General features: G+C 51.5%; 1 protein-coding gene across 3 annotated transcripts; it reads right to left on the reverse strand.

The window, feature by feature from the left end:
* Positions 1-1,233: 1,233 nt before the first annotated feature.
* ARAP3 (ArfGAP with RhoGAP domain, ankyrin repeat and PH domain 3) lies at positions 1,234-24,393 on the reverse strand. 3 transcript variants are annotated; one of them, XM_034656179.1, is made up of 32 exons: positions 22,529-24,393; positions 22,351-22,412; positions 22,131-22,242; positions 18,348-18,548; positions 18,108-18,177; positions 17,721-17,841; positions 17,443-17,627; positions 17,250-17,356; positions 16,804-17,003; positions 16,597-16,706; positions 16,300-16,482; positions 16,020-16,155; positions 15,294-15,410; positions 14,706-14,853; positions 14,495-14,597; positions 12,416-12,635; positions 11,665-11,728; positions 11,010-11,173; positions 8,971-9,183; positions 8,587-8,692; positions 7,241-7,388; positions 6,863-6,931; positions 6,081-6,155; positions 5,870-5,984; positions 4,095-4,223; positions 3,876-4,009; positions 3,559-3,641; positions 3,427-3,462; positions 3,247-3,310; positions 3,021-3,158; positions 2,777-2,815; positions 1,234-2,269 (listed from the first exon to the last, which is right to left on the reverse strand). In XM_034656179.1, the coding sequence occupies exons 1-32, from the start codon at positions 23,050-23,052 to the stop codon at positions 1,793-1,795; spliced, it is 4,653 nt and encodes a 1,550-aa protein (XP_034512070.1). In that variant the 5' UTR covers positions 23,053-24,393; the 3' UTR covers positions 1,234-1,792. The 3 variants fall into 3 exon arrangements, with proteins under 3 accessions (XP_034512070.1, XP_002912586.1, XP_034512071.1); XM_002912540.4 differs by having other exon boundaries at positions 16,621-16,706; positions 22,529-24,391; XM_034656180.1 differs by lacking the exon at positions 2,777-2,815 and having other exon boundaries at positions 22,529-24,392.
* Between the last annotated feature and the right edge of the window lie 155 nt (positions 24,394-24,548).

The raw sequence follows: 24,548 nt of genomic DNA on the forward strand, positions 1-24,548 counted from the left end.
CTCACCTATCCTTGGCCCACACCCCTGACTTGGAAAAAGCAGTTATCTGTGGCCCCAAACTCCAGATTCACACTTTCAACAGCTCATTGACACCCCCCACTTGTAGATCTAACAGGTCCCTCACACTTTTAAAACCGCTCCTTCTACCTGATCCTTCCCCCAGATATCTTACCCAAACAGTGTAACAAATGGCACCTCTCACCATCCAGTTAGGAAAGTCTGAAACCCAGAGTCACTGTGCCCTTTCTCCTACCCCACATTCCGTCCATCAGCAAGTTCTGTAGGTCCTACTTCTAAAAGATCTCTTATTAATCACCTTCCTTCAATTTCCAAAACCACCACCTAGTCCAAGCCTCAGCATCAGTCACCTGTCTAATATCTGGTCCCTCACTCCCCTCCTCAATAACCCACTGGTCACAAAACAGCCAGAGTGATTGATATTTTTTTTTTAAAAAAAGGAAATAAGATCTGATCATTCTCTCCCTTCAAACTTCTCAATCTCTTCAGAGTAAAATCCAAACACCCTAGTGGCCTATAAGGCTGTGCATTATTGGGCCCCTGCCAGTCTTTCCCCCTTCAGCCCATACTCTTCTCTTGCTCCCTACTCACTGTGTTTCAGCCACTCCAGCCTCCTTTCTGTTTCCCCAGCAGGCCAAGTCTCTTCCCACAGCAGAGCCTTCATGCCTGCTGCTTTCCCTCTTTTTCTGGAGTGCTCCTCCCAGCACTCCACGTGTCTGGCTTCTTTAACTCTTCACAGAGGCCTTCCCCGTCCTCCCAGCCTAAAGTTCATCTCCACAAGCACATCACTTTGGTTTAATTTCTTCAAAGCACTGAATTAATTTGGGTATTTTCTGTTTTCTGTTCCCCCTGTACAGTGGAAACTCCATAAAAGCAGGACCCATCTCTCTTTCTCTCTCTCTTTTTTTAAAGATTTTATTTATTTGACAGAGAGAACACAAGAGAGCACAAGCAGGGGGAGCAGCAGAGGGGGAGGGAGAAGTAGGCTCCCTGCTGATTAGGGATCCCAATGTGGGGCTGCAGGGCTCAATCCCAGGACCCTGGGATCATGACCTGAGCTGAAGGCTTAACCGACTGAGCCACCCAGGAGCCCCAGGACCCATCTATTTTGTTCAAACGTGATCCTGAATATCTGACACCTAATTAGGAGCTCAATACATATTTGTTGAATGAATGAATGAATGAATGAATGAATGAATGAAACAAACAATAATAGCCTTTTGGTTCCAAGATTTATTAACAGTGACACATCCTATTTGGCTCCTCTTCATCCCAGCTCCCAACCCCAATCAACCTTCGCTCTCTAGGTCTTCAGTGTAGTCCCCAAATGTAGGAAGTGGGATAGGATAGACTTGGAGATCATTCAGCTTTCTGGCTTCCAAATCCTTTTTTTTCTTTAATGCGATAAAACCATTCCTTTCAAACCCAAAATCTCTCACAGAACTCCTGCGTATCAAATATATAAAGCAGGAGTTGCCCTCGTTGAGGGAAATTATGTGGGGCTTACAGCTCTAAGAAAGAGTTTGATGTTCACCGCTCTCCTTATTTCAGTGACTTCATGGTACATGTAAGTGAGTGGAAGTTCAGTGAGGGGCCACAGTCCGACCCTCTCTGGGCAGGAGAATCCAGAGCCCTCAGTTCTGTGCTCCTTCCATACACCGCACTGGATTCTAGAGTCTTTCCAGCCAGAGCAGAGGAGGCTCCCAGCAGTGTCTGCCATGGTGAGAACTTGGGTCCTCTGGTTACCTATCCCTTCAGACTACTCATCTTAGGGTCATGTGAGGGGCTGGCTGGAGGGTGAACTGGAAGGTTGGGTGGGAAAGCCAGGTGTCTGTGTCAAAAGGCCATTGGGGTTTGGGGACTGGGGGCTGGAGGGCTGGGAGGGGCTTCCCAGGCCTATGGTGGTTTCTCCCTTCCTCAGGATGAGGCTGTTAAGCTCCTGGAGCAGCTGCTCCTCCAGAGACCCACATGCCTGGGGGCTGCTCTTTGAAGGGGGGCCCGGAGGGGGCTCAGGTGGCCTCTCCTCTGGGCCGGGGCCACCTGCCTTGGGGAGAAGGGGTTTGTCAAAGGACCTCTGGCTGGTGAGGGGGATCTCTGGGTTGGCTGTCTTTTCTCTCATCGTGGAGAAGGAGGTAGAGGTGTCCTTGGTCAGCTCGGGAAAGGCCCCCACTTCTTCATACACTGGCTCCTCATAGACAGGCTCCTCCAGTTCCTCTTGCTCCTCCACAGCCCCCTGGGATGACTTCATCGGCTGGATAGGAACGGGGTAGCGTGATGCGGGCACAGGGTTAGAGTTACTGGATTATTCATCGCTAACATTTATTGAGCTCTTCCTCTGGGCCAGATGCTGTAAAATACTTTTCATGATGATATCAAAACAACTCTGTATGATGGGTTACACAGCAGGTGAGTGAAGTGAGGTACAGAGGGGTTAAGTACGTTGCCGAAGATCACACAGTGAGTCAATGGAAGAACTGGGGCTTCAGCCCAGGTCTATCTGACTCCGAAATACATTCACTTAACCACTTCCCTTCTATTTCTCAGCTCCTATGACCACTTTCCCTTTTCCTTATCATATCCTACCATACCTCATTTTTCTCATTTCTTCTGATCCCTCACAATACTCTCTCTCTCATGCATACACACACACACACACAGATGGCCTGCATCAGAACAAATACAGAGGGCACACTGGTTCAGGCAGCACAGAGGAACACGGGGCTGAGGGGCACAAAGCTGAGATAGGTACAGTACTCACAAAGAACATGGACAGGGTCCTCCGGTTGTGAAGCCGCCGCTGGGCACAGGTGGGATGGGGATGAGGGGAGGGAGAGACACAGAGACACAGTGAGGCCTGGCAACAGAAGGCAGGGGTGGGGAGCGGGGGCACAGAGAAGGCAGAGGGGGGCACCAGGCTGGCAGGCACACCGCTCCCACCTACAGGGTGGTAAGGACATGGGCAGGATTCAGGAGGGCACTGCAGCAGGCCAGAGGGACCTCACCAGGGTCTGATTGGCCGAGAGGAGGGTGGCCCCACTGTCATCTCCTCTGATGGGCAGCAAAGGCATGGTGCCAAACTTCTGACGGGCAAGGTCAGAGGAGGAATGGCGTCGTAAGACCACTGGCTGCTGGTCATCGTGCTGTAGGGAGAGAAAGGAGTTGGCACAGTGGGCGTGGGTCTACAGCTGGGACCTCTGAGCTCATCCTCATCTTTTTCCTTCCCCTCACCTGGGCTTTGAGGATGCTGGTAGTCCAGTCCCACATCTCATCCTCGTCAGTGCAGGACAGGTAGCTGGGGGTGATCAGAGGGGAATTAGCCAGAGAGGAGGGGTTGTCGCTATAGGGATGGAGGTAGAGGACAGGGTGCAGGGCTGGGCCAGAGGAGAAGCCAAGCCGAGAGGTACTCACAGGTGCATCTTCTCCAGTATCAATGTGAAGCCCCACCTAGGAGGCAAAGGAGAACAGAGATGGGTGATTAGAAAGGCCAGAGGGATGATGGCAGGAAGGCCCTAGAACTGTGGCCTGGGGAAGAAAACTCACGGTGTTGGGGGCTTTAACTTCTTTCGGATCCCCAGGTAGACCTTGGAACCTTCCAAAGGCCACTCTCGTTCTGGTTTAGCGCTCTGAGAACAAGAAGGCAGTCAGTGAGGTCAAGAGGAGAGAGAAGGATCACAGTCAGTCAGGTCAAGAGGTCATGGAGGCACTGGGGTTATGTGATCACAGGGTCACAGAGGTCAAAGGACCAGGGTAGCATTGAGATCAATAAGCACATGGGCTGTGGAGTGAGAAGGTTAATGCAGTCCTCACTGCGCCACGGGGGCCGCCTGCACTCGTCCCCGACCCCCGCAGCACCTCACCTTCTTTTCCTTGAGCAGCAGCAAGCAGCGGCCACGCAGCAGAAAGAACCTCTCCTGGAAGCGGTTTCCCAGTAAGCGGGGCGGCTCCTCCCGACACCGCAACAGACCCACCCTTGGGCTCTCGCGCCGTATACCTGGGCACAAACAGGCAATACTGGGTGGAAGGTCTTGGGGGAGAGGCCTAGGTATGGGGGTGCTGGGCTGAAGAAGGAGGTTCACCTGTGAAGAGGCAGCCGGCCTGGGCCAGGGAGACTTTCCTCAAGAGCAAGGAGGCCGAGCAGGGCTCTGGAAGCTGGCACCATTGAAGGGCCTGCTCTAGGACCCTTTCCTTGGGGTGCAGTGGCCGCTCTGAGGAGTAAAGTAGGGGTGGGTATCAACTGGAATATCCATCTACACCCTGGAGCCTCCAGCTCCTTTCCCACCAGTCACATCCATTTGTCCATTCCACAGCCCAGCCACAGGTATTTATATAAGGACCAACTCTATGCCAGGCATTGCTGGCCCTGGGGATACAATGGTGAGCATCAAACCCACAGCCTACCTTCACAAAGCCCGCAGCAAAGTGAGGGAACAGACAGTACACAGGAAAGTCAACCAAAGAATTGTAGATAATTAAATGCTTTGAAAGAAACAATAAGAAGCTGAGAGAGAGAGTAAGAGGGCAGCTACTGGGACAGACTGATGACCAGGCAAGGTCTTTGAGAAGGGGGCATTTGAAGCTGAGATTGGGGCCTGGAGGAGGAGGAAGAACAAGCCATGCTAAGATCAGGGGAAGAAGATTTCAGCCATGACACAACTCAGGAATAAAGACCCTGATTCAAGAAAGAACTGTTTGAAAAACAGCTAGCATGGCTCAAACACAGAGAATGATTTATGTGAGATGAGGTCCGAGAAATAAGCAAGGACCAGACATTCAGGGTCTGTGGGCCATAATAAGGAATTTGAATTTGAATTGAAGTTCAGTGGGAAGCCATTGGAAAGTAATGGCATGATCTGATTTATGTTTGAAATGCACATTGACTGCTGTGTGGAAAACGGAATGTTGGGAGGCAAGAAGGGAACACGGGCCAGCTATTCCTTTTCTGGGGCTGTACATTTTAGTGGTTAATGTTGAGTGCAGAAAGATAGTGGTGACTTCAACTTGGGTGGTGGTAATGGTGGAAATGGGGAGAAGCAACAAATTCTAATAGAATCAACAGGAGTAGTTGGTTGGGTTAGGTGTGAAGTTGAAGGAAAAGGAGGACTCTCAGGTTTCCGGTCTTGATAACTGGGTGAACAGAGGGGCCACTGACTGAGTTAGGGAAAACTGGGAAATAGCCTGGGCTTTTTGTTAGGCAGAAAGCCTGGGAATTGAGTTCAGTCTTGCATGCTTTAAATTAGAGATGCTTGGGGTGCCTGTGTGGCTCAGTCAGTTAAGCGTCCAACTCTCGATTTCAATTCAGGTCATGATCTCAGGGTCGTGAGATTGAGCCTTGCTATGGAGCCTGCTTAGGATTCTCTCTCTCCCTCTCCCCCAACCCCTCCCCCCAATAAAAAATAATAATATAAATAAAAATAAATTAGAGATGCTTGTGAAACATACAAGTGGAGGTGTGCAGTAGACAGATATGTGAATCTAGAGCCTGGAGGAGAGGTTTGGGCCACAGACCCAACTTATGAGCGGCATTTAAAGCCATTGGAATGGATGAGTCATCCAAGGAGAAATGTAGATAGAGAGAGGAAAAGGGTCTGTGGTTGAACTCTGGGTTCTTCCAGTATTTGGAATGTAGGCAAAGGAGGAAGAAAAGCCTTCTTTGGGGAGGAAGGGAAACCAAGGACTTGGGTCCACAAAGTCAAGAAAGAAGAGAGTATGGAGAAAGAGGGAGTGATCAACAGCGTAGGATGTCCCTTCACATGCACGAGGACAGAGTCACTGTATTTGGTAACACAGAAAGCACTGGTGACTTTGATCCCCCCCATCACATGTGTATACACACACACATGGTCATTCTCACCAAGTTCCCCGTGCTCACGAATCTCAAACGTCAGCCACAAGTCCATGCCAGCTTCTGTCCCCCGCATCTCCAATACCTGGTTAGTCAGCTCCTCAGCAGTCAGTGTTGGAGACACCTGGGGTCAGGGAAGGAGCAGAGGACCCATGCTGGTCAGCCCACTGACCCTGCCCCCCCATCCTTTCATCTCCCCTCCTGTCCCCTCAGGACTGACCTTTAGGGTAACACAGTTGTCTGGAAGCTGCTGTTCTATATAAACCTCCATGATGAGGTCTCCAGCCTGGGACAGCTGAGGGGAAGGCATAAAGAAGTCAGGAGGACACAAGAGGATGCAAAAAATCAAGGTCAGAGAACTCCTTATGTTGCCTCCTAAGCACTTCCTCCCCGCCCTAAAGTCTCCTCCTACCCCTCATCCCCAGTGTGGCTCCTAAAAGGGAGAACCCCAGGGGAGGTAGAACTACATCTTCAGGCTGCATGGGTGCTTCCCAAAGCAGTGTAGGATATGCTTGGAAGGACAGGTTTAAGGTCAGACTCTCTGGGTTCCAACTCTGCCACTCACTACAATAGAACTTTGAATAAGTGACCCTCAAGGCCTCTGTTTCTTTATTTGAAAAAATGGAACTGTCTACCTCATGGAGTTGTGTGACATGAAAGTAAGATTATAGGTGCTTGGAAGATAAGTCCTTAGCTGTTTGCTACTGTCTTCATTGCTTTTATTCTCACTACTTTGTCTACCTTACCTAACTCTTGCTTGGATCTCTTACATGTGGAACCCAAGTATTCTGCCATCATTTTGTAACGAAGCGTCCTCGTGGTGGAATAAATAGAACAAATCCTAAAGCAAACCCCTCTCCCCAAGAGTTTCCCCTCCTTGAGTTTCCCCTCCTTGAGTTTCCCCTGTGTCTCAGAGAGCTGAGGGCCACTGTCCAGAAGCAGAAGGGCACCTTCCTATCTTGATGTCCCCTTCTGGCCCTCTCACGAGTCAGGACAGGTTACCTGTACATCCTTCCAGGTGGTGATAAGACTGACCTCCAAGTCAATCTGAGCTACCTGGTCAGAGTCAATCTGTGGAAGAGCCAAAAAAAGGAGTGTGCGTATTGTAGGGCAGGTGGGGGCAGAGGGGTGCTAGGAAAGAGGGAAACAGGAGGAGTTTGCAAGACCAGAAGACTTGTACGAGAGCATGAGAGGCTAGAAGAGCTAAGAACTAGGGGGGCATGGACATTTGGAGTGAGGGTATGGGATAGAGGGACCCAGGGCTATGGGAGGTGATTCTTGATCCAGAGGGCCTTAGAGGTCTGGGCTGGGGGCTTTTTGGGGGGAGAAGAGTCCAGAATCCAGGAAAAGGGACTATAGTCAGGGGTGGGGATAGCTTACATCAAAAACAGAGACGTAGCCATCGATGAGTTCCTGCAGCACCCGCACCTCATGTTCGCCCCGCCCGTCTGTCTGGAACACACTGGGTGCGAACAGCAGGGCCAGGTTCCGCGTGCACATCTGGTTTAGAGCGGCACACTTTTGTACCCTGCAAAGGGGTGTGACACTGGTCATAAGGAATGCAGCTTGTGCTCACCTATTGGCCGATGCACCCATTCATTCAGGAAATACTTGAGTCAGTATGCCAGGCCCTGGGCTAAACACATGGGATACAGTTTTAAGACATAATACAAGCCTCAGGGAGCACCCAGTCCAGGGGAGACAGATGAGAAATGGGTGATTATAAATATAGTATGGGGCAGCAAACTTTTTATGTAGAGGGACAGACAGTAAATACTTTAGGCTTATAGGTCATACATTCTTTGTTCCAATTCGTCAGTTCTACTGTTGTAGCATGAGAGAAGCCAAAGACACTATATAAGTGAATGGGTGTGCCTTTACACTCCATGCACAAAACTTTATTTATTTATTTTAAGGATTTATTTACTTATTTGAGAGAGAGAGAGAGCAAGCACACAGGGGGAAGGGGCAGAGGGAGATGGAGACAGAGAATCTCAAGCAGACTCCCCCCTGAGCAGGGAGCCCGATGCAGGGCTCAATCTCATGACCCTGAGATCATAACCTGAGCCAAAATCAAGAGTTGGACGCTTAACCGACTAAGCCACTCAGGCGCCCCTGTACAAAACTACTTAGAAAAACAGGCAATTGGATGGATTTGGCCCATGGGCCATAGTTGGCCCGATACAGAGTAATCAGTACAACACAGCCAGGGTTCACCTTGGAATCACTTCAAGACCTATCTCCAATAGGCTGATCAAGGTAGATCTGCACCTTATTTTTCTTTGTGCTTCCTACATCTAACCCTTTGCCTGGCATAGAATGATAAAACAAAGTAACATTGATTGCTCACCATTCCTGAATGCTTACTACCTACATGCCAGGAGATGTAGTGAGAATTTTGTAAGGATAATCTCATGTAATTCTCATCACCTAGGAGGTGGATGCTATTCATTACACCATCCTCCTTTTACACATGAGGAAACTGAGGCTCAGAGAATGCAAATAACTTACCCAAAGTCACACACTAGAATGGTGGAGCCAGAGTAAAGCCTAGGTTTGACCCCAAAGTCCACACTCAGAACGTTTGTGCTGTGACCCTTTCACTTAACAACTGTTTGCAGGATGAATGAATAAATGTGAGGTGGCAGAGGGTGGTGGTGGGGGGAGATTTGGACAGAGGTGGTAAAGGTCAGTGAGGAGACTGCAGGGGGTCTGGCCATACTGACCGATAGAGATGCCCAATGAGGGTAGCCAATGTGCGGCGGTTGACCTGTGGCAAGCAGCCAATCACTTCTTTGTATTTCTCCAGGCGCTGATTCTTCTGGGGTAGCTCTGGGATGGAATGGGGGAGGGGTGGAGAGAATCAGGGAAGGGAGCATGGAGGGATTTTTAGAGAAGCAAACCCAGGATGGATGACTTTCTGCCCCCTTCCCACCTTGACCTAAGCTGAGTCCCTGAGTGATCCCGGGGTGTGGGGGTGGGGGAGGGAAGTACTGGGGAGGAGGGCTGCCAAATCCCACAAAACAGCCTCAGGGATTGAGGGGGGGAGGGTGGAGTTCCAGGTTGCCCCTTGGTCGCCTGTGAGGAGTTCTTAGGGATCTTGGCAGTACCAGCAGCCTCCCTCCAGCGAGGCAACAACCGTGCAGAGGTCACAGGGTCATCAAGCTCTCGAAAGAAGCGTTTGAGTGTATCGGTGACATCTTCCACAAAGTGCTCTCCTGGCCGAAGCTTCACTGACCGGGCATCCCGCCGGAATTCAGCCAGGAGCCGAAGGCTACGGGCACGGGCACCCCCTTTCCGGTATATGCCCTCCAGCTGAAGCCCTGAGAACAGCCAGCATCTCTGCTCACCACTGCCCAGAGACCCAACTACCCACCCAGTATCCAGTATCTGTGATCCCCCCCACCAACCTGCTATATCACTATTGGGGTAAGGGGGCCAGAGAGGGGGAAGTCGGCCTCCATGGTCTTGATTCTCAAGACCCTGCTCAAGTCTTCCTGCTCAGAAAGTCCTTCCCTAACCAGGTCATTACACATAGTCTCCATCACTATCTCCTCACTGCTTTAATTTTGAAATAGCACTCTCAAATTACATTACAGTTGATCCTCACTAGTCACAAATTCCACATTGTGAATTCATCTACTTGCTAAAATTTATTTGTAACCCCCAAATCAATACTTGGTGCACTTTTCCAGTCATTTGTGAACATGCGCAGAGTGGAGGAGAATTTGGGTTGCCTGTTGGACGCATTCCCAGCCAAGGTCTTATATGGTAAACAAGTGTAGTTTTCATGGTATATATAGAACCATGTTTTTTACATTCTTGTGCTTTTTTTGGGTAGTTTCACTGTTTAAAATGGCCCCCAAGTGAAGTGCAGGAAGGCTGTGTGTGCCTTATGGAGAGAATATGTGTGTCCGATAAGCTTTGCACCTGCGTGAGTTACACTGCTGCTGGTTGTGAGTTCAAAGTTAATAGATCACAAATATATGTTAAATAAAGTGTCTTTAAACAGAAACACACTTCAAACAAGGTTACATGTTGATCACTTGATGAGAAGGTGACCAGAGGTTCCCGGGAACATAACCCTGTATTTCCACTGGGGCAACGATTTAGGATTCATTAATTCAGTGTTTACAGTAACTTCGTAGGATAGAACTGCTGTGAATAACAAGAACTGACTGTATTTTTATTTAGTACCCATCTCTCCCGCTAGTCTCTGCGCTTCCCTCTTCACTGTTCTATCTCCAGTGTGTGGCACATGGGAGCCACTCATTACACAGCTGCTGAATGAAGAGCAGCGATGTGGGTATGAACACCTATACTCTTTCTCCAGGGCTCCTCCCCGGGCTGCTGACTTCGCTCCTCCTTTAAACATGAGGGAGATTGAGAAGAGAATGGGATCTAGGGAGTGGGGGAAGTCAGTGCATGAGGCTGCTACCAAGGTGTGGAGAATGTCACTAGCCACTGACTATCCACTGTCCACGCTGTAAGCACAGGTATTTGTAGTTCATGGATGTGTCTTTTTTGCCCTTTACTGCCTGCCTTGGTTTTCCATGAATTTTCCTTCCCAAGAGTCCAGGCTTCTAAAAAGGGGCTTTGCCAAGGAGCAAGATTCTACTTGGTCCTTCCTTGGGCTGGAGGAAAAAAAGCAGAGGCCAAAAAGTCACAAAGAATTCTGGGAACCACTTGCATCACTGTTCTTTTATGCCTGGAAAAACTCCCACACAGAATAATTCTGCTCAGACTTTCAAGGGTTTTGCTGCACAGCTTGGCTCTTGCCTTCTAGCTGCCCTCTCTTTGTTCTCTATGGCTCTCCAGTCCTATTTCAGTGCTGCTCTTTCTCCACACCCATGCCCCCACCAACAGCTACCTTAGAACACTTACTACCTGCAAGGTGCTGTGCTAAAAGCTTTACATATGTTATCTTACTATCACAGCCATCCTAGAAAATGAGTATTGTTAGTAGCCCCATTCTACAGATGAGGGAGCTGAGGCTCAGATAGGTAAAGCAGCTTGCCAAGGGAGATACAGTGGGTTGCTGTTGGGCCGTAGTCTCTGGAGGCAAAGCTCTTATAGGCAGATCACACCCTCTGGCTGTGCCCATGTCCCCCGTCCCCTACTGGCTCCGTATTGGCCAGTACCCACTCACCATGCTGGGTGACAAAACTGATGCAGGCATCCACGATGATGGGGATGTCACCCCGGCTCATCTGCTGCTCCTGCAGCCCTGTGCCGCCCCCGCCAGCTGCTCCTTCAATGGCTGCGTTCCATGCTGAGAAATCCAGCCGGCCCTCCCCCTGCAGATACAGGGTCCTGAGACCCGAGAGGCCTGAGTCAGAGCCAGCTCCGGAGGGTCCTTTAAACTAAGAGGCCCAGGATCACAAGGACCAGACTTCCCAGAGCCACCAGCAGGGGGCAGCAACAGTCAACCCAGATGGGGCCCCTGAAGGTGAATTTTCTTTTCTTTCTTTCTTTCCTTTCCTTTTTCTTTTTTCTTCTTCTTTTTTTTTTTTTTTTTTTTTAAGATTTAAGGTTTGAGAAAGAGAGAAAGAGCACACACACTGGGTGAGGGGCAGAGGAAGAGCGAAAAGCAGACTCCCTGCTGAGCACAGAGACCAACACAGGGCTCAATACCAGACCCCAGGACCAAGACCCAAGCTGAAGTCAGACGCCCAACCGAATGAACCACCCAGGTGCCCAATAGGCAGGTGGATTTGAGGAAGTGGGCAGTGGTCCAGCCGACCAGGGTGGAGGGTGGGAGCTGGGCTCTTGAAAGAGAGACCCAGGAGAGGGGCAACACTTACCTTCCCGTCTCCACCAGGACCAAATGCTCCTTCTTGTCTGGGGTGTCAGCTGCTGAAACCACACCTGGGAGAAGAATCATCAGACATTATCATTATAATTGTCCTCATCACAGTGACCAGTAAGTCTCTAAGTATTTAAGGTATGTAGGTGCCAGACTAGGAACCTTATAAACATTGTTGCATTAAATCCTATAAGTTACATAGTATTATTCCCATTTTACAGGTGACACATTAATGCTCAGAGAGGTTCAGTTTCTTGTCTCTTCGCTTGTTATAAAATGGAAAAGCTGAGCTTGAACTCAGGTCTGTTGTCTCCAAAGTCCTCCGATATTATCCCATACTGTTCCTCTTTGAGGAAGAAGTAAGAGTATCCAGTCCCCTCTCCCAGTCTCCAACTAGCAAGTGACTCCAAATAATACTAACAATAACCTTAATAACACATAACATTTATTAAACACTTATAAGATACATTCTGTCAGGCTCTGTGATAAGTGTTTTATGTGCATTGCCTTATTTGAAACTTACAACTCTTTTATTGTGCCCATTGTAAAGATGAGGAAACTAAGGCACAGGAAGGTTAAATAACTTGTCCAAGGTCACACAGCTAGGAAGTGACAGAGATGGGGGTCTGTATCTGGGCAGTCTGACTCCAGAGCTTGTGCCTGAATCCACTATGTTTGGCTATTTCCCATAGGGATCCCAAATGGGTAAAGGTCCACTGCCCCTACCCCAAGTCCCCACCCCTGCTCACTGATTTCCTGTAGCCGCCGCAGATGCACCATGTCCTCGGGGGCTGGCGGGCCAGGGCCCGGTGCTGGACACAGGAAGAGGTGGTCACCACGAAGAAGTCCAAACCCTGACAGCCAGAGGCCAGGGGCCAGGGCTGAATGGGTGGGAGAGCGCAGCCACAGGCGGCCCAGCCGCAGCAGCCCAGGGCCCAACAGCTGGTGGCAGCTCAGCGGGGAGAACCACTGTGAGGCAAGAGGAGGACATGGGGAACAAGGAGGGTGGGGGAAGAGATAAGACATGGAGGAAAGAAATAAGAGTGGGAAGGATAGGGAAAGACATGAAGAGAAAGCAGAAGAAAGAGAGGAACGAAAAGGGATCAGGAGAGAGCAGAAGAAAGACCCAAGAAGACGGGAGATGGATGGAGAAAGACAGGAAAGAAATTCAGTTCAATTTAATTTGCTGCGGCCAACACAGAGAAGACCTCTGTGTGGCAGCCTTCTGTTCTTTGCAGGATGTTGAGGCAAGAAGGAATGGGGAGCCTAAGTGCTGTAACTGAAGAGTCCTGATGTCCTGGGAAATCCCAGCACCCTAAGCGGCCAGGAGAGGCTTCATAGAGAAACAAGTGTTTGAGCGGGTCCCAAAGGAGTGCTTCCCCAACCACCTGTGGGGAAGGAACAAGGGGTTCTTCTTTTCTTTTTTTGTTCAAAATTCCAATCCATTACTAACCAGTACTTCGTTAAAAAAAAAAAAAAAAAGAACTAGTAGCAAAGTAAAATGAAAAAAGAAACATAAAAGTCCCTACTTTAAGAAATTAGATTCTACACATAAAATCACTCTGTTACATTGCTATAAAAGATTCTGAATGCTCACTCTCAAGTTCTGTTCTTATCCTGCCAGAGGCCATAACAAAGAGTCTGTGAGCCAGTGTGGTGTCCCAGGCTGCAGACCACACTTTGGGTAGCATGGCCTTTAAGGATGAGCTACGTTTTTGGAAAGCACAGCTGACAATCAGAGGAGACAGCATGATGGCTACAAGGGCCATGACAGAGCCCTGAAAAGACATGAAGACAATTTCTTGGCAGGAGTTCTACTCCTCTAACCAGGAGAGTGGGGTCAGAAGCCAGACAGCAGGTGAGCATTTCCCACAGAGGAGTGTCACGTGCTGCAGAGCCGACTTGGTGAGGCCGGGAGGAGGTCCTTGGACTTCGGTAATGGGAAGTCACTAGCCACCCCTGCAGTGTAGCAGCTCAGAAGTCGGGCAGAGGCGGGCAGCCGCAAGGGGTTAAGGCGGAAGTGCAACCCTGCCAGGGCCCACAACATTCTGGCGGGTTGGCAGGAGGGCGCCAGCATGATGAGCTGAGGTAGAGCAGGGCCGAGGGAAAAACTGGGTAAGGATGGGAGCGATTGGCATCATCACCACCATTACTATTTCAACACCCACAGATGGAGGGCCTGCTGTGTGCCAGGCAGTGCGGGCCTCACATGTCTCTTAATCCTCAACCCTGAGGGGCATGTCTTGTACACACACTCTATCTGTATGGAAAAGCTCATGAGGCTGAGAGTTGGAGTACTCAGATCCCAGCATGTCTGAGTCCAGGGTGTGAACGTTTAACTCCAGAGAGAGGGTGCAGGACGGAGAGACTGGCTGGCCTAGAAATGGAGATGCTGGGGCACATGAGGGCAGCCTTCCCTCTGGACTGGGAGAACTTGGGGGTGGGGAAGCAGGAGTTAGAGGCAGCCTTTCCTTGGGCAGAGGCCCTGCACAGTGAGGTTTGAGCCATGAGCTTTGGAGACAGAGGTCTGTTTTCGATCCTGTGCTCTGCTGCCTCCTGGCTGTGTGACCTTGACCAAGTGACTTCATAACCTCTGTGACTCTGTTTCTCTATATGTGAAATATTGATAATCCTTTCCTCCGAGGGTTGCTGTGAAAGTTAAATGAGATATGGAGTGGGTAGTGCCTAACACTGGTCCTAGCACAGCTGTTAACCTTAGCTGTTAGTGGAGAGTGGTGGGAGTGCTGTAGGAATAAGAGAGGGCAAGCTGGGGGCAGCTGGGAACAAAGAGGCCATGAGCTGTTGGGGAGGGGTCTCAGCTGGCTCACCTTGCCCACAGCACTGGTCCAGGCCTCCAGACTGTCGGCTCCATCTGTGCCAAAATGCTGGATCCTCCCCCCGGTGAGGATGAGCTCAAAGGAAAAGGGGAACCTAGAGAGAAAGTGAGGTCAAGGAGGAGAATGGGGACCAGGAAGGGGCTGGAAGGCTCAGCATCAAAAAGGGCAAAGGGGGAGTGCAGGGAGCACAGGGTGCAGTTACCTGTCGAGGTCACCCGGGTCAGTGGGTGGGGGACTCACACCCAAACATACAACATCCTGGGGCTGGATGAGGCTGAGGGGTTCAGGGCTGCTTTCTGATGCAAACATTTCCAGAGCCGCTCTCAGCACACACCACAGTCTGGGGGGAGCTAAGGGGAAGGCTGATGGTCAGCAGGCAGAAGACCTCTGTCCCTACTGTCATAATTCCCATTTACCAGATAATTATTCCATCTATTCCACACCCTCTGCCTATGTATGATCTCATGCAGTCTTCACAACAACCCTATGAGGTGGGTATCACTTTCAGTTCTCTTTTGCACATGGGGAAACTGAGGCCCAGAGTTTGAGTAGCTCCCCTAAGTCGCATAAGTAGGAAGTAGCAGAGCTAAGATTTGGCCCAGGCAGTCTGACTTCACAGCACAGGCTCTGCTATCACCCAATGCTGCCACCAGGCATGGTCCCTCTCTTACTCCCAGCATCCAGCCCACACCAGGGTATGGCCCTGCTTGGCCTTCCCAGCCCTCTCTGGTACACTCTTGCTCATCCCAGTTTCTGCCCCATCTCCTCCAACCCTCGGCTCCCCTCTCACCATCCCGGCCCCTGCGAGGAGGTGGGGGTCCAGCTTTGTTGCTGATGGGACCACAGTATAGGAAGCTGCTGTAAGTGGCAGGTACCACCACCTCATTGTACACACCAGGGGAAGGGTCTGCAAGGGGAAGAAGTGGTCAGTCAGTTCAGGGCAGTGCAGTGGGATGGCCTGCGCCCCCTGGGAGAAAGGATCAGATTGAGGAAGACAGTGGGACCCGACTCCACTGGCAGCATGGCCAGGCCAAGCCCAGTGGAGCCGGACACCTTACCACCCACAGTAGAAAAGGAGATGGCAGGAAGTGAGACTCCAGTCCTTGCCCACTGCCTGTCCCCACCAGTGAGCCGACCAGCCAGTCAGCCAGGGCCATCCTATAAGTATCTCAGCCCCTCTGGCCTGACCACTGGAGGAAAGCCTGTTTTGATGACCATTTCTATGATCAGACTTCCCCCAGGGAGATGAGAGCTCACTTATGGGTTAACCTTGTCAGGGGAAGACCAGCACTAACACCTCAAACATCCAGATCCACCCCAGGCAGTGGCCACCATTGGTCATTTCATGACAACAGGAAATAGACCCCAGGGGATCTAGAAGGGTGGGAAACTGCCCAGACTAGGCTATTGTGATGGCCTGAGTTAGAGGATACTTGGGGCTTCCTGGAATAATCAAGGCATAGGTCAGGCCTGAGAATTCTTGGAGAGTGAGAAAGGAGGCCCTTGTGGGAATTACCTGGGAGCAGGAGACCAGGGAAGCTGCCATCGAGGGCTGAGGGGGACCAGGGCTCCTCGCCCTCTGAGGCCTCAACACAGAGGAGCTGGGTCATGTTCTTCAGCAGGTTGGGTCCTGCCACAGCTGCACACAGTGCCTGCAGAGGGGGAAGGGCCTCTGTCAGCCCCAAGACCCAACCTGAGAGCATGGGGACAGTCTTCCAGTCATCAAAAACAGCCCCCACCAGCCCAAGTCTAGGCATTTCGACTTAGAGACTGCTCTCCTCCCCATCAGCTCCTACCTGGAGAAGTTGGCTATGATCTGGATACTGAGGGTGGGGCTTCCGGTAGAGACCCAGTCGGTACTTCCGGGAGATGAACTCTCCCCGGGGGCCAGGGCTTGTATCTGGATGCAGCCCCTCGCCAAGGGGTAGTGCCCCGGCCCAGAAGCGGTTGGCACGGTCATTTCCCAGTACAATGAACAACTGTAGGATGACAAAGGGCAGAGGCTAGTGACAGGAACTCAAGAGTCTCAGACATTCCTGCCCCCAAGCTGGGCCCAAGGCCTTTTATGGATGCTCTCCTTCCCTCTTCCCCACCTTCTCCCTCTTCAGACTCTTCACCTGCACTATCTCATTACTCCAAACACTTGTGTCCAGCTTCAGGCTCTGTACCTTGGAGATCCCAGAACCGAGGGCCCGGTGCTGACCTGTTAGGGTGTGGAGCGTATGTGGCACGGATACTCAGAGCCCCCCGCCCCAGCCCCCCTCCTCCTCCCTGTTTCAGCTAGAGGCCCCAGCCCTCACCTGCACACTGCTTGCAGATGACCACCCCCAGGTTGACAGCAGCCCAGTCTGGGCGGGAGGCCCCACAGTCCGCACAGTGCCGGTTTGCCCGATTGGACCAGATTTTCTCAGCCACCTCGTAGTCAGACAGGGTCTCGGTTACTGCTTCCTGCAGAGCGGCCGCCCAGCTCTGCCGAGCCCCCCCAGACTCGGCTGTGAAGCTGAGGGGTGGACAGCCAGTCCGTGGGCATGGAGACCCCTTCTGACCTGTCCCTTCCCACTGGCCATTCCTACATAGGCCACCGCTGGGCCAGCCCAGACCCTCCTGAGACCTTGACCCCGCTCACTGGACTCCCCTCAGTGCACACCCACTGACATCCCACTGAAGAGGCCTCCAGTCCTCTGCCCGCCCTGTGCCTCCTTCCAAAGTCTCTCCCCCACCTTCCTCCTGCCAGTCTGGGCCCCACCTGAAGCAGCGATGGGGCGTGAGCAGATCAAAGCTGCGACTCTTGGTCTCCCGGACGCTGCAGCCTTGCAGTTCAATGAAGCAGATCCCAATGCCCGAAGAAAAGGCCTGGTTGGTGCGGGGTTGGAGCAAGCACAGTGAGGTGCCAGAATGGACTAGGCCAGCCTCTTTGGCCCCAGCCCTGCCCTTCTCACCTGCTCACTCTTGTACAGTGCCAGCTCTCCAGGGCTCAAAGCAGCAAAAACCTTGGCCTTGTGTCCGCGAAGCTCCAACATGCCTGTGCGGAGGGGTCGGGGTGGCTGAGGGGGCCGGGGGTGGCCCAGGAGGCGCTGTTCCTTCAGGCAGGATTGCAGCGTGGAGCACCATGTGTCCCGCTGGGCTGGTTGGGGACAGAGAAGCAGGTTAGCCAGCAGGCTGTGCGCTCACACGGCCTTCCTGCCCCCACCCTGACACAACGGGCCCTGATTCTCACCCTCGCTCTCCGTGCGAAACACAAACACCCTCTGGCCAGTGATGACCTGGAACTTGTTGTCCTTGTTGCTTCGGGTCATCTCAATGGCAGTCAGAGGGATCACACCCTTGGGGAAGGGATCCTAGAGAGACAGTCCAGTGACGCATAGGGACAGAAACTCAGCTATATGTGCTGACCCAGGAGCCAGCACCAACTTTTAATGAGGTCAGCACTCATTTCACAAGCAGTGGGGTACAGCTGCTAGCCGAGCTACTTTAGATGCTGACATCAGTCATGGGGTGACCCCCCCCACCACGAGCTTCCCATCTTCCAGTCCGCAGCCTTCCTCAGCCCTCCCCTTCCCTCTCTCTTTCCCCAGGCCCGACACAGCATCTCTCAGACCCCCACCTTATCACTGCCAAAGTACATCAGACTCCTCCCGTTGAACTGCACAAAGCGTCTTTGGAAAACGTAGTTTCTGGGGATGGGAGGGGCCCACATGAGTGAGCAGTGGAGGCTGTATACTGGGGGGCTCCTAGGGTCTGGGAACATTTGGGACCTGACCCCCCCCAACTCCCCCAGCCTCTCCCTTCCTTCTCCTCCCTCCCCTCCCTCCCCTCCTTCCCTTTCCCTCCCTAGCAGCCCCACCCCTGAGGGGAGAGCTTGTCTAGCCAGCCACTGAGAAGGGGCGTGGGGCGGTCTGCTGTGGAGGAGAAGCTGGCATAGGGTGAAATGAGGTCATCGTTGGTCTCCATGTCCAGGGTGGGCAGTGAGAGGGTGGAATCCCCCGGCAGCTCAAGGCTGGCATAGCCAGCGTCCTCCCGTGCCTCCAGATCCTGCCTGCTGAGCCTTATGTGGGGCAAGACAGAGGAACACACATTAGACCCAGGTCCCTGGACATCCCCACCTGCAGTCCTTCGTAGAATGCCTGGCGCGTACTGGATCACTTTTCAACAAGGAAACAGGGAGGTTGGGAACCCAAAAGATTAGCATAGAGTTTCTTCCCTGAGCACACTTAGATTTTTGATTAGAGCAATTTCAGTCTCTCTCCTCTGCCCTTAGTGTTACTTGGTAGAAAAATTGGTGAAGGGCTGCAGAGCTGGCTCTCTGCCAGGGATGCTGATATTTCAAAAAGTCTTCTCAGTCCTTTCTCCAAAAAGGGCTTGACCTTCCCTCCCTGGACCAAGTTCCCCTCGGTTCTCACCAGGGTGCTATGAACTGCTTAACTGGTCACCTGCTTCCACTCAGGCCCTCCCTTCAATGCCCATTTTTCCATCACCACCAGAGTGCTCTTTTAAAAATGCAAGAGAGATCATTTCACTGCCCCCCCGCATGAAATCCTGCAATAACTTGCCATTTGAAATTAGGATAAACCCAAATTCCTTACCATGGGCTGCAAGACCTTGTACAATAAGGACCACCAATCCTCTGACCTCTTCTTGCATCACCCTCGCCTTTGCTTCCTACCATTCAACTACACTGTCTTCTCTCTTTCAGAGGCTTTGCACATGCTGCTCCCTCTGCCTAGAACATACTTCCCCAGTCTGCTTTTTCCCATCCTTTAGGTCTTTGCATATACCATCTTCCCAGAAAGTCCTCTATTATTCTCTGCCACTTTCCCATAGTCCTTCACCTCAGTAGCACAAAATCCTTGAGAAACCTTAAAATACAGGTATATGGGCCCCATACTAGACCCCTGAGTTTGACCTTCTGGGAGTGGGGCCCAGGCATCTCTAGTTCTGAAAGTTCCCCAGGCTATAGTGCAGCTAAGGTTGAGAACCATCACTCTACCCTCTTTGTTTTCTACTTCACTGAGAAACTGAAGCAATCAGACAAGAACCCCACAGACTCACAGTGCCTCATCTTCCAAGTTTCACACATACTTTGCATTCCTTCTGCTACTATCATAAACATCCCTGTCTGAAGCCAGTCCCTCCTCTGTGCACTGTCCTCTCACCTACGCAAGGACATTGCTCCAGACTTTCTCCCCTCTCTCTCCCCTACAGCAGCTAATTTTCCCTCTCTCCCCGATCACCGTGATCCACCTATAAACATAGAAACACTACATCCTACAAAAACCACTTCCTGACTCCATTTCCACTATTGACAACCACTCAATTCTCTGCTCTTCCTTGCAGAAAAACTCCTCAAAAAGTTGTGTATGCATTCCAACTTCTGTTACCTCCTGAGACCATTCTCATACAGCTTTCACCTCTACCCCTTGTCAAGGTCCTCAGTGACCTCCATGTTGTCAATTCCAGAGGCCAATTCTCAGTCCTCATCGTCCTTGACCTCAGGGCAGCATTTGGCCCTGCTGACGTCCCCCTCCTCCTTTCTGCACTTAGCTCCTCTGACATCACGTTCTCCTGATCTTCCTTCTCCTTCACTAGCCATTCCTTTTCAGTCTGTTTTGCTGGTTCTTCTTCTTCTCCCAAACCTCTTGATATTAAAGTGTGCCAGGACTCTGATCTTAGTCCCCTGCTCTATGGACATTCGCCCACAGCCTCATACACCCACCTAGATGCTGACAACCCACAAATTTCAGACCTCTCCCCGCACTCTAGACTTGTATATCCAACGGCCTGTCATCTCTCAGACCTCTCCCCACACTCCGGACTTGTATATCCAACTTGTATATCCATTCAGACCTCTCCCCGTACTCGACTTGTATATCCAACGGCCTGTCATCTCTTCTCAGGCTTATGACATATACCTCAAATTCAACATGCCCAAAATGGAACTCCTGGTCTCCCCACCACCCCCAGCTTTGTACACAGTCTTCCCCATGTCAGAGCAGAGCAATTCTAGGAACTTCCAGTTGCTCAAATGGCACTATCCAACAGAACTCAATGTGAGAATCACACACATGATTTTCAATTTTCTAGCAGCCACATTAAAAAATAAAAAGAAACAAGTAAAAGTAATTGTAATAATATATTTTATTTAATCCAACATACCCCAAATATTAACATTTTATTATGTCATCTGTATAAAAAGTAAGATAATTTATGTCTACTTCTGTTACACACATCCAGTATTGCTTCTTTCATACTAAGGCTCTGAAATTTGGTAGTTTTATAGTTACAGCGCATCTTACTCCAGACTAGCCACATTTCGAGTGTTCAGTAATCACATGTGGCTAGTAGCTACCATCCTGGACAGTGTAGGCTCAGCCCAAAAGCCCTGAAGTCGTTCTTGACTACTCTTTTTTTTCACACCCTAATTTCCTAGGATAGTTTGCCTTCAAAATACAACGCAAATCCAACCACTTCTCCCCATCTCCACTACCCTCATCGGAGATGCCTCATCTAGATTACTGCTACAACCTCCTCACTGGTCTCTCTGCTTCTGCTTTTGCCCCCTACAGACCATTTCCAACATAGCGACCAGAGGGGTTCTTAAAATTTTAAGTCAAAACCCTCCCAAAGGCTTCCTATTTCACATAGAGTCAAAGCAAAAGTCCCTACAAGGTCCTACCTGATATGACCCTTTTTACCTCTGTGACGTCATCTCCTGCCACTCTTCCGGCCCTGGCCACTCTGCCTCAGCCCTACTGTCCTTGTCACGACTCCTGGGTCCCCCTGAAAACTTTCTATTCTTGCCACACACACCGCCCCCCCCCACCCGCCTGGGACACTTTTTTCCCAGAGATTATCACACCTAATTCTTTCATCCCCTTCATTTTGCTCAAGTGTCATCTTCTTAACACTCTGGCAACTCTTAACGAAAAATCGCAGGACGCTTCCCCCTCACTCCGTCCCAGCCTTCTTACCCTGCTCTATTTTTTTCCATGGCACTTACCACCTTTTAACATATGATGTAACTTATTTGTCGTATGTATTATTATTTGACTATCTCCCACAGGGGCTGGGATTTCTGATCTATCCCAAGTATCTATGATACCTAGCATGCAGTAAGTGCTCAATAAAGATTTCTTTCTTTTTTTTTTTAAAAAAAGATTTTATTTATTTATGCGACAGAGACAGAGATAGAGACAGCCAGCGAGAGAGGGAACACAAGCAGGGGGAGTAGGAGAGGAAGAAGCAGGCTCATAGCGGAGGAGCCTGATGTGGGGCTCCATCCCATAACGCCGGGATCACGCCCTGAGCCGAAGGCAGACGCCTAACCGCCATGCCACCCAGGCGCCCCACAATAAAGATTTCTTAAATGAAAGCATGAAAAGCCCTTCTCCCTATTTTAAATCATATACCCATTTGTTTGTCTGCTTGTTTCATGTCCTGTCTGGCCCACTGAGTCACAGGCTGCCTGAGGAGGGGACTGGGTCTGTCATAATCCTCCTGTATCTTGAGCACCTGGCTGGCACACAGTGGATGCTCAATGCACACTTAATGAATAACTGGATACACAGCGACCACCAACTGCTCCTCAAGCTTCCCTCTTCCTGCCATCACCACCCTACTGACTACTCACCTTTGTTCAGCCCTGTCCTGACAGACACCTCTGCCTTCTCTTCTGTCGGGTGGCCCTGGGACCCCCACAGGCTGGACACCATAGTACAGGCAACCAGGGTCCATGATGTGTACTGGCAGGGGAAGGAGTGGGGGAGACAGAGAAGAGGAGGTCAGGTGGGAGAGTCTGGGGTCCTGAAGGGCCCTGTCTCTCTCCCCCAAACCCATGATAACCCACCTACCTGTGCCTGTTGTGGGCCTGACGGCAGGGGTGGGGGCAGTTGCCTGGGAGGTGTCTGGGGCCCTGGGGGAAAAGATCTAGTGATCATTAAGGCAGAGAGGAGAAAGGACTAGTCCTCATGTCCTGCTTCTCCCTGCCCCCTCCCAGCACTGGATCCCAAGGGAGCCAACCCCACTTACATGTCCTGAGCTGTCTGTGCCCCGGCTCTTAAGTCCAGGCCAAAGTAGATGGCATTGGGCATCATCTCCATAGTATTCAAGGCTGAAGTCTGCTCAGAGGAGGAGGTGGGGAGAGGAGGGGACTTCGGGCTGGACTCTGGGCTCCTGGACACTTCTGGTCTCCAGAGGGCTGGGCTCACTCCAGGCCTTTGGGTGGTGGCAGGGCCACTGAGCCCACCAAATACTGTCCTGGGCTTAGGCACAGGTTTGGGGGGCTGGGCTTGGGGAGCTGGGCTGGGGGATGGCTCCATGGCACTGTCCGACTGGGGATCCAGTGAGCCCTCCACAGCAGCTGCCTGCAGCAGGCGCAGAATGCGTTTCCGGTGCCCTGTGGCGCTGATGCCCAACTGCCTCAGCTCCTCGTGGCCCAGGCCCCGGGCTGCACCCGCCGTAGCCAGGCCATGCCGCCGGAACGTGTCTGCATACTGCTCCAGGTGCACCGTGGCCAGCCACACAGCGATGTCCAGGTCCTGAGGAGCAGCCATGGGGGCTCAGGCCATTGCTGGGGGGAGCGGCAGGGTGAAGGGAGGGCTCAGGCTGAGATTCCCCCTCCCTGTCCCAAAGTCTGAGGCCTGGACAGGGGGTAGGTACCAGACTCCAGTCTTCCTCCAAAGAAAAATGACCAGTGGCCGGCAATCTGGAGGAAGAGCCGTCCCAGAAGATCAGAAAGGGCTTTCTTATTATAGGATAATCCTTCATTTGCAGGTGTGGACACTGAGGCCCAGAGAAGGGAAGAGGCTTGCCCCAGGATCACAACGAGCTGGCAGAAGTGTTGGCCCCCAAGCTCCTGCCCACCCTAGGTCTGGATCAAAGCTCTGCCTCCGCTTTACTGCACACGCTACCAAGTAAGCATAGGACAAGATGAGAGAAGCCTGCAGGGGCAGAATAGAGTAGGATGGCGGGGAGGAGGGGCCCCATGATGTGGCATAAGGTGGGGACACAGGCAGCATGGGAGGAGGGAGGAGGTGCAGATCCCACTCCCCCTGGTTTCCAGAGCTGAGGTCCAGGCTCTGGCCATCCTAATCCTGGTCATTCCCAGTTCCTCCTCCCCTTCCACCTATTGTCTCTGCTCAGACTTCCTTCCTGTCCCTCCAGCCCTGGCCGCCCCCACATCCTGTCTGCCTTGGTCAGGCTGTCCAGAGAGCCCTAACTCGTTTCAGCAAGTAGGGTCCTGGCCCTGGGAAGAGACCACTTGGGGAATGGGGATTGGGTGGATAACTAGGCCAGAAAGATGATGGACCAGAGGCTGGGTACTCTAGGGTCTTCTCTCTCCACCAACCTGCAGCATGTTCACACACATGTATGCACACGTGAGCACCCTCCCTGTAGGGACTCAGAAGTGTGAAATGACATCGCCCTACCTCTGCTTTCTCCAAATCTTCCTCTTCTGAGCCTTCCTGTTCCCTGAGGCTCTGTCCCATTCTGCCAAACTGACCCTGACCCTAGTCTATTCTCTGGACGCGTCTCAGATTCTGTCTCCCTGGACTTTTCTCTCTGCCTGTCCCCGTCTCTACTGCACTCCATCTGTCCCCACCTCTACCTAAATCCATCTTTGTTCCTCTCCTTTTGCTCTCTATCATTAAGCCTCTCCTTGCCTCAGTCTCCAATTTCAACTATATCTTCAGCTGTATGTGACTCCAGATTTCTGTCTCTCCTCCTCTGCCTGTTAGGCACGCTCCCTGTTGCTCTCTGTGGGGTTCTGACCAGGACTGCTTCTTGCCCCAGCATCAGTTCTGGCCTCTCTACCTCTCCACAGTTGGGCCCCATCCCCAAGCTTGTTAGGACCTGACTCAGAGCCCAGTTTCCCAGTGACTCAGACTCCTCCGAGGGCACGGGACTGGGAACCGGGAGGTGCGCCGGGGCTGGAGTGCCGGGGGCGGGCGGGGCAGCACGGGGCCGCGAGGAAAAAAAAAAAAAAAAAAAAAAAAAAAAAAAAAAAAAAAAAAAAAAAAAAAAAAAAAAAAAAAAAAAAAAAAAAAAA

This window comes from Ailuropoda melanoleuca, chromosome 3 (genome assembly GCF_002007445.2).
Source record: "Ailuropoda melanoleuca isolate Jingjing chromosome 3, ASM200744v2, whole genome shotgun sequence".
Lineage (NCBI taxonomy): Eukaryota > Metazoa > Chordata > Mammalia > Carnivora > Ursidae > Ailuropoda > Ailuropoda melanoleuca.